Source organism: Melanerpes formicivorus, unplaced genomic scaffold (genome assembly GCF_026170545.1).
Source record: "Melanerpes formicivorus ecotype bairdi unplaced genomic scaffold, bMelFor1.0.p_v2 SCAF_3, whole genome shotgun sequence".
NCBI classification, from domain to species: domain Eukaryota; kingdom Metazoa; phylum Chordata; class Aves; order Piciformes; family Picidae; genus Melanerpes; species Melanerpes formicivorus.
Genome location: NW_027142355.1, coordinates 42,616,189 through 42,625,649, shown reverse-complemented (window position 1 = coordinate 42,625,649; position 9,461 = coordinate 42,616,189). Strand labels below are relative to the sequence as shown.

The 9,461-nt window shown below is 48.2% G+C and overlaps 1 protein-coding gene across 4 annotated transcripts in view; it reads right to left on the bottom strand.

Annotated features, from left to right (window-relative positions):
• Positions 1-82: 82 nt before the first annotated feature.
• ARFGAP3 (ADP ribosylation factor GTPase activating protein 3) overlaps positions 83-9,461 on the bottom strand; it is a 29,562-nt gene continuing 20,183 nt past the window's right edge. For 3 of the 4 annotated variants that reach the window (XM_068170834.1, XM_068170838.1, XM_068170837.1), the window contains exons 12-16: positions 6,537-6,674; positions 5,250-5,373; positions 3,670-3,760; positions 2,794-2,915; positions 83-1,319 (exon numbers count right to left, since the gene is read on the bottom strand). In XM_068170834.1, the coding sequence (XP_068026935.1) occupies positions 1,302-1,319; positions 2,794-2,915; positions 3,670-3,760; positions 5,250-5,373; positions 6,537-6,674 (493 nt within the window). In that variant the 3' untranslated portion in view covers positions 83-1,301. The remainder of the gene's footprint in view (positions 1,320-2,793; positions 2,916-3,669; positions 3,761-5,249; positions 5,374-6,536; positions 6,675-9,461) is intronic. The other variant, XM_068170836.1, reaches the window with a different exon arrangement.

The following is a 9,461-nucleotide window of genomic DNA, read 5'->3' as shown; positions in this document are numbered from 1 at the left end:
GCTACTTTCCTTAAATGAAATGAAAGGCAGAATGCAGACAGCAATATTGAGCAAGCTGGAGACTGGTGCCTGCACACAGAAAGAGTTTGTATCAATTGTTTTTATTAGATATCAGCAGTTTACAAATCTGAATTAAGAACTAAAGTTACAGAACAGAATCACCTTGAGCTCATTCTTGGTTGTGTTGCTTTTGTTTTGTTTGGGTTTTTTTTCCCCTCAAAGGTCACAATCATTTTTATACAGGATGTCATGAACAATAGATTCTAGACTGTCTAAAACACAGCCCCACTATTTCCTCACTCAGTGTTCCATGACTTATCAAAAATCTAAGGCTGTACTAAAGATTGTTTTTAAAAGTATTTCATTAGCTACTCTATTAGGCCCCTGGCAGCTGTCAAAATGGGTCTCTAATCAGTATGCAATACAGGCTTGGAAAAAGCACTTAAGGGTTCTATATTGCAACTCTTTTGTAACTTTCAAAACTAGGAGTAAATATTTCCCATGACAAGATGAAATCCACTCCTCAGGATACCACATGCCTCATCTCCTCCATGCACTGCATCCCAGCACACAATGTTCTAGCAGGAATATTGCTTTAAAACACCAATTCCCCATCACTGAAACACACATCCAAGAGCTTCTATTTCCTGACAAGCAAAGGTTTAACTTAATTCTGTATTTTGCTACAGGCCACTAAACACCACCTCAACAGATGCCTAACTTAGATTTTCTTCTCCACAGCTCATAAGACAATCAGAAGACAAGTTATGCCTGGTGAGTAAGGATGAAACTGCACTGGCTTCTATCATGAAGGCTCATTTCCAATGTAGGTGCTTGTACCTTACACATGAACATCCCCTGCTGTGTGCCCACAGGGACACCCCCTGCTGAGTGCCCACAGGGACATCCATTGCTGTGTGCACACATGGACACCCCTTGCTGTGTGCTCACAGGGACATCCCCTGCTGAGTGCACAGGAGTGTCTATTGTTGGGTGCACATCTGCACATCCATTACAAAACCAGTCATAAAATAAAGCTTCCATCAGCTAACACTAAGGGCACTAAGAAACAGAAGACAGTAAAGGGGGGGAAGGCATATGCAATGTGACAAGTTGCTACAAGATTTCTGCTCTGAAATAGCAGGAAGAAGAAGCTGAGCCAGAAAGCTGCACAAGGGAACAAATATGCTGGAATAAGTGAAAATATCAACAGTCTTAAGGCAACCTTTCCTGGAATGGGCAGTGATCACTTGTACATCTGAAGGGAAATCCTTCTCAGTGTAGCTGTGCTGGTACCAACGTTAGGAACCGTAGCGATCCTGGACAAGCCAAAGCAAACAACAGACAGACATGAGCACACCTTCCATTGGCAGACAGACTTCTTACTTACAGTCACAAGACAAATAGTACTTTCATTCTTACAGAGTTAAAGTTGACCAGTGCTTCCAGGAACACAAGTTAGGGTTAAACTGCAAGACAATCAGCCTGATACTCAAATGCCCAAGAGCTCCCACTGACCTCAACCACAAGATGCAAACTTACTAGAGCATGAGACATGCTTTGCACTCTGGAGAGCAGGATGTCTCAGTTTTGTGTACAAATGTAGACAAAAGGCATTCCTCTCAGTTCAGTTAAAGAGACAATAGAAGAGTTGGGGTAGACGATTGCTGTAGAGTCATGGAATGGTCAAGGCTGGAAGGGACCTCCAAAGGTCATCCAGTCCAACCTCCCTGCAGTCAGCAGGGACATCCCCAACTCAATCAGGTTGCCCAGGGCCTTATCAAGCCTCACCTTGAATATCTCCAGGGAAGGAGCCTCAACCATCTCTCTGGGCAATCTGTTCTGGGGTTCCACCACCCTCATAGTGAAGAACTTCTTCCTGGTACCCAATCTCAATCTGCCCTTCTCTGGTTTGAAGCCATTGCCCCCCATCCTGTCACTGCAGGCCCTTGTAAACAGTCTCTCCATCCTTCCTGTAGGCCCCCTTCAGGTATTGGAAGGCTGCTATTACGTCTCCCTGGAGCCTCCTCTTCAGGCTGAACAACCCCAACTCCCCCAGCTTGTCCTCGTAGCAGAGGTGCTCCAACCCCTTGATCGTTTTCATGACCCTCCTCTGGACCCTCTCCATCAGGTCAATGTCCTTCCTATACTGAGGGCTCCAGACCTGTACACAATACTCCAGGTGAGGTCTCACCAGAGCAGAGTAAAGTGGCAGAATCATAGAATTGTTAGGGTTGGAAGGGACCTCAAGGACCATCTAGTGCCAACCCCCTGCTCGTGTTCAGCTTGCCATCCATCAGCACCCCCAAGTCCTTTTGCACAGGGCTGCTTTCTATCACCTCATCCCCCAGTCTGTAATGGTAGTGAGGATTGTTCCAGCCCAGGTGCAGAACCCTGCACTTGCTCTTCTTGAACCTCATGAGGTTCACCTGGGCCCATCTCTCCAGCTTGTCCAGGTCCCTCTGGATGACATCCTGTCCCTTCCAATCCAACTGTTCTGTTCTGAGCTCTGAACTATTATTACTCTAAAAGCAAAGTACCAGCAAATAACTTCCACAACAGAATTTTTTGTTTCAGTTCTAAGGAAACAAGTAAGTATATAAAGGCAAAAGCAAAAGGTGAGCTATCAGCTACAGATTTACTTGTACAAAGATGTGGTCTACTGTGGGAGGTCTGCAAAGCCCACAACCAAATGGATTCTTCTGTCCCTAAAGATGATTCAGTGGTGGGATCCATCACATTAAATCCCTACAAAAGGACTTCAAATGATGGCTGATGTAATGTTTTACTGACCTGTATAGATGTCATGACCCCATTAGCAAGTACAGAAAGTTTTCCAGCCACTGATTTCACCCCTTGTTTGAACTGAGCTATATCAGGAGCTGCAGGCAAGACATTTGTTATGTTGTAGCTTCCTAAAAGGAGAACACAGAGACACACAGACAAGAACACAGAATTTGCCGTTAAAAGCAGCTTTTCCTCCCCTGGAAGTAATAGGAACACTAGGTACCAACATGTGATTTACCCTGTAAAAACCACTAGGCAAAGGCCTCAAATTGCTGAAGTGCATCTATCCTTTTCCTTTCCCCAGGTCATCATCTCACCCCATGTGTCATGCCTTTGTGATGCCAGGTAAGGAATTAATGTTTGGATGTTCTGTACCCTACGCTTTGCAATTAAAGATGAATGCATTTCAGTGGTGGTTGAAGGGGTGACCCTTCATTGTGTGCTTTGCATGCTGTGTGTGTGCATTTTGCACTGCCACACCTGAAACTAAGTAAGGATTCAGTGAACTTCCCAAAACACAGCTGGCACTCCAGGCTGCCTTAAAGCCAAGGCAGTTTGCTTACTGGGAACTCTACTGCTATTATTGAGAACAAGAGACTACTCCTAATGATAGCAGAAATCACAGGTGTTTCAAAACCAACCCAGCGCTGGGGAGGCCACACCTGGAGCACTGGGTTCAGTTCTGGGGCCCTCACTATGGGGAGGACGTTGAGGTGCTGGAGTGAGCGCGGAGAAGGGCGAGAAAGCCGGCGGAAGGGGCTGGATTACAAGCCTGGCGAGGAGCGGCTGAGGAACTTGCTCAGTCCGGGGAAAAGGAAGCTGAGGGGAGACCTCATTGCTCCCCACAGCTTCCTGAAAGCTCTTGCTCTGTTCAATACATACCTGTTGGCTGTTTCTTCTGATCATCAAACAAGTCAGCTGAACTTATAGATGAGCTTCCAGAAAGTCTTTCTAGTCGAGCCCTTGCTTCATACTAGGAAATAATTCAGAAGAAGCAGAATCACAGAATCACCAAGGTTGGAAAAGTCCTCAAAGATCATCCAGTCCAACCTGTCACCACAGATCTCATGACTAGACCATGGCACCAAGTGCCACATCCAATCCCCTCTTGAACACCTCCAGGGATGGGGACTCCACCACCTCCCTGGGCAGCACATCCCAATGACCAATCTCTCTGTGAAGAACTTTCTCCTCACCTCCAGCCTAAACTTCCCCTGGCACAGCCTGAGACTGTGTCCTCTTGTTCTGGTGCTGGTTGCTAGAGAGAAGAGACCAACCCCTTCCTGGCTACAACCTCCCTTCAGGTAGTTGCAGAGAGCAATGAGGTCTCCCCTGAGCCTCCTCCAGGCTAAGCAACCCCAGCTCCCTCAGCCTCTCCTCACAGGGCTGTGCTCCAAGCCCCTCACCAACTTTGTTGCCCTTCTCTGGACAACTTCCAGCAAGTCAGCATCCTTCCTGAACTGAGGGGCCCAGAACTGGACACAGGACTCAAGGTGTGGCCTAACCAGTGCAGTGTACAGGGGCAGAATGACCTCCCTGCTCCTGCTGGCCACACTGTTCCTGATGCAGCCCAGGGTGCCATTGGCCCTCTTGGCTGCCTGGGCACACTGCAGGCTCATGTTCAGCCTACTATCAACCAGTACCCCCAGGTCCCTCTCTGCCTGGCTGCTCTCCAGCCTGTAGCACTGCATGGGGTTGTTGTGGCCAGTGTGTAGAACCTGGCACTTAGATGTGTTAGATCTCCTGCCCTTGGACTCTGCCCAGTTGGCTCGAGGCTTGGACAGCAGCACTCTGAGCTGGGTTAGGAACTGGCTGGAGGCTGAGCCCAGGGATTGGTGGTGAATGGTGCCACAGCCAGCTGGCAGCCAGGCACCAGTGGTGTGCCCCAGGGAGCAGTGCTGGGCCCCATCCTCTTTAACATCTTCACTGATGATCTGGATGAGGGCATTGAGTCCATCAGCAGTAAATGTGCAGATGACACCAAGCTGGGGGCAGGAGTTGATCTGTTGGAGAATAGGAGAGCTCTGCAGAGGGACCTCGACAGGCTGGGCAGATGGGCAGAGTCCTGCATGGTAGGATGAGGAAAAGTTCTCAAGTTGCACCATGGGAGATTTAGGTTGGGTGTTAGGGAAAATTTTGCTCTTGAAAGAGTAGTTAAGCATTGGAACAGGTCAGGCAGAGAAGCAGTGGGGCCAGCCCATCCCTGGAGGTGTTCAAAACCGTGCAGACACGACAGTTTGGGGGCTGGTTTGAAGGCCATGGTCGACTGTTAGACTGGATGATCTTAGAGGTCTTCCCCAGCTGAGCCAATTCTGTGACTCCACAAGTTTAACAGAATTCTAATTGCAATAATAATTCTTCCAATTTAGCTATTCCTTGCCTTCTTTTTATACAAGCACAGCATGTGTGTAGTTGAAGGCCATTTTAACATTCAAAACCCTTTATCACTGCTTTCTACTCACATCAGCATGATCCTGCTTTCCAAAATACATGTCTGATGAAATTGCTTTGACATTGCCAAATTTTTTCTGTGCCTCATCAGTGCTTGAAGATGGCTCACACTCAGGCTTACGACGAGAGGCAGGCCTGAAAGAAAACAAGGGGCACCAGTGAGTGAAAATCTCCTCTGCACCATAGCAGAATGCAGCAAACCAACAAGGAGTAATAACTTCTGTGCTCTGTGAAGTTTGCAAGTATGAAAGGGACTTTTGAAGACTAGAAATTGTGCTGGTATTAACCCAGGATGAAGAAATTCATATCACAGTATCACCAAGGTTGGAAGAGACCTCAAAGGTTGAGTCCAACCTGTCACCACAGACCTCATGACCAGACCATGGCACCAAGTGCCACATCCAATCCCCTCTTGAACACCTCCAGGGATGGGGACTCCACCACCTCCCTGGGCAGCACATTCCAATGACCAATGACTCTCTCAGTGAAGAACTTTCTCCTCACCTCCAGCCTAAACTTCCCCTGGCACAGCCTGAGACTGTGTCCTCTTGTTCTGGTGCTGGTTGCCTGGGAGAAGAGACCAACCCCTTCCTGGCTACAACCTCCCTTCAGGTAGTTGTAGAGAGCAATGAGGTCTCCCCTGAGCCTCCTCTTCTCCAGGCTAAGCAACCCCAGCTCCCTCAGCCTCTCCTCACAGGGCTGTGCTCAAGGCCTCTCCCCAGCCTTGTTGCCCTTCTCTGGACACCTTCAAGTCTCTCAATGTCCTTCCTAAACTGAGGGGCCCAGAACTGGACACAGGACTCAAGGTGTGGCCTAACCAGTGCTGAGTACAGGGCACAATGACTTTCCTGCTCCTGCTGGCCACACTATCCTACACTGAGTATCCTACACTTTGGTGTATTTGGTTCTCTTCTGTTCATCAGGCAGCAAACTCATCAAGAATGCCTTGAATGAAATGCTCTCAGAGTACTGCAGACAGCTGAGTTTCTTTCCACATATTCTGTCTGCTTTTTTTTGCTGATACACCTTGGAAATCACCTCCAGTACATGGGAAATTACCTCCAGTGCATGACTTGTGCAGCACCAAGCAAAACAGCTGAGTTCTTAAAATGTAAATAGGAGATGGGGCTTAGAGAAGAAATTCAGCCAGGCAGTCTCTTGACTGCTGATAAAAACTATGGTGAAATTCTCCTCATGGACTGAAAGACAAAACCCCACTCCTGTGGCCAGGACTCACATGACTTTAACAATCTTGCACTTCCTGTAAAAAACCAATCAGTTAGGATTTCTTGGCATACCTGTCTGAAAATCCTGTCTCTTTTGAAGGTAACATGATATCCACATCTCTACTGTTATTTTCTTTCTTCCAAAGAGAATCTGAACTGTCATCCCAGCTAGAGAAAGTGCTGCTCCTCAAGTCTGAGGAATCATAATACCTACAGCAAAAGAAGAACAAAAAGTACTGACCAAGTGGGAACCTTGTGCTGTCAGAGCAATACTGCTGTAGGAAGGGCTCACAAACACACTGACCAAGTGGGAACCTTGTGCTGTCAGAGCAATACTGCTGTACCAAGGGCTCACAAACACTGACCAAGTGGGAACCTTGTGCTGTCAGAGCAATACTGCTGTACCAAGGGCTCACAAACATAACTGACCAAGTGGGAACCTTGTGCTGTCAGAGCAATACTGCTGTAGCAAGGGCTCACAAACACACTGACCAAGTGGGAGCCTTGTGCTGTCAGAGCAATACTGCTGTAGCAAGGGCTCACAAACACACTGACCAAGTGGGAGCCTTGTGCTGTCAGAGCAATACTGCCATAGGAAGGGCTCACAAACACACTGACCAAGTGGGAACCTTGTGCTGTCAGAGCAATACTGCTGTAGCAAGGGCTCACAAACACACTGACCAAGTGGGAACCTTGTGCTGGTCAGAGCAATACTGCTGTACCAAGGGCTCACAAACATAACTGACCAAGTGGGAACCTTGTGCTGTCAGAGCAATACTGCTGTACCAAGGGCTCACAAACACACTGACCAAGTGGGAGCCTTGTGCTGTCAGAGCAATACTGCTGTACCAAGGGCTCACAAACACACTGACCAAGTGGGAACCTTGTGCTGTCAGAGCAATACTGCTGTAGCAAGGGCTCACAAACACACTGACCAAGTGGGAACCTTGTGCTGTCAGAGCAATACTGCTGTAGCAAGGGCTCACAAGCAAGGAAGTTTTCAGTTGTCAGTGAATAATTTGGATTTCATAGTATTGATTAGAAGCTTTGTGCAGTTGAGTCTAATGGAATTTTTTGTTTTCCACACATGCATTTGACTGAAACCTGTCCTTTCTTTAAGCTTTTCTTTCAAGAATATGCAGTGGACTGCCTGAGAGATATCATTCCACCAAAACAAGCAAAGCTCTCATTGCTGCAGGGTGTTGTAACTTCGTTAGGGTCAGGCAAAGCACTGGGAAGAATGCTGAAAGGCAAGTGAGGCACTGTAATGGCCCTCCAAGGTCTGCTCTCAAAGACCTGGCACTCTTGTCAGGCCATGCTAAGATACAGAATCACAGAGTCATTCAGGTTGGAAAAGACCCTCAGGATCACCAAGTCCAACCATTAACCCTACTCCACAAAGGTCACCCCTAAACCATATCCCCAGGCACCACATCCAAACGACCTTTAAACACAGCCAGGGCTGGTGACTCAACCACCTCCCTGGGCAGCACATTCCAGTGCCTGACCACTCCTGCTGTGAAAAAATGCTTCCCAATGTCCAGTCCAAACCTACCCTGTTGCACTTTGAGGCCATTCCCTCTCATTCTATTGCTAATCACCTGTGAGAAGAGGCCAGCACCAACCTCTCCTTTCAGATAGTTGTAGACAGCAGTGAGGTCTCCCCTCAGTCTGCTCTTTTTCTAATCTAACAGCCCCAGCTCCCTCTGTGCATCCTCATCAGGTTTATTCTCCAGGCCCTTCCCCAGCTCCATTGTCCTCCTCTGCACTCAGCCCAGCACCCCTGTCTCTCTTATACTGAGGTGCCCAAACCTGGACACAATACTCAAGGTGTGGCCTCACTAGTGCCAAGTACAAGGGGGCAATCACCTCCCTGCTGCTGCTGGACACAGCATTTCTCATCCAAGCCAGGATGCCATCGGCTTTCTTGGCCACCTGGGCACACTGCTGGCTCATATTCTGTTGCTTTTTTATTAGCACCCTCCAGGTCCCTTTCTGCCAAACAGCTTCCCAGCCACACTTCCCCAAGCCTGTAGTGTTGCTTGGGGTTGTTGTGACCCAAGTGCAGGCCCTGGCATTTGGCCTTGCTGAAGCTCATCCTGTTAACCTTGGCTCCTCAATCCCATTTACCAGAAATGAAAAAAGCCACCACAACTTTGAAGGCACTCTGAACACTGCAGAGATCCAAGAACCCCTAACTAACCCATGACATCCAGCTGCACTGTGGATCCACATGGAGCAAAGCTGTCAAATTGAGGGGCTGATAGCAACTGATCTCACAGCTGCATACAAGTCAGTGTGTAAGCTCCAGAAGCAGAGAAGCTCTTCCCATCTTTTGAGGCATCGAGAAAGTTCAGAGCAGTAAGGAAAATCTCTGGTTCTATGTATTTTTTAAAATACAAATATTCATCACAGACTGTTAGGGGCTGGAAGGGGCCTCAAAGATCATCCAGTCCAACCCTCCTGCCAGAGCAGGACCACCTATACCAGGTCACACAGGAACACATCCAGTACTCCCTCACAGGGAAAACATTTTTCCTCATGTTTCCATGGAACTTCCTCTGCCTCAACCTCCACCTGCTGCCCTTAGTCCTGTCATTGGGCATCACTGAGCAGAGCCTGACTGCATCCTCTCAGAACTCACCCTTTGCACATTCATAAACATTCAGGGGGTCACCCCTTAGTCTCCTTTTCTCCAAGCTGAAGAGCCCCAGCAACCTCAGTCCCTCCTTGTAAGGAAGATGTTCTACTCCCTTAATCTTTTTTGTGGCTCTGGGCTGGACTCTTTCAAGCAGTTCCCTGAGGTCCTTCCTGAACTCAGGGGCCCAGAACTGGACCCAATATTCAAGATGCAGCCTCACCAGGGCAGAGCAGAGGGGGAGGAGAACCTCTCTCCACCTCCTGACCACACCCCTTCTAATACACCCCAGGATGGTGTTGGCCTTCTTGGCCACAAGGGACATGGTTTAGCATCAGACTTGGCAGAGTTAGATAATG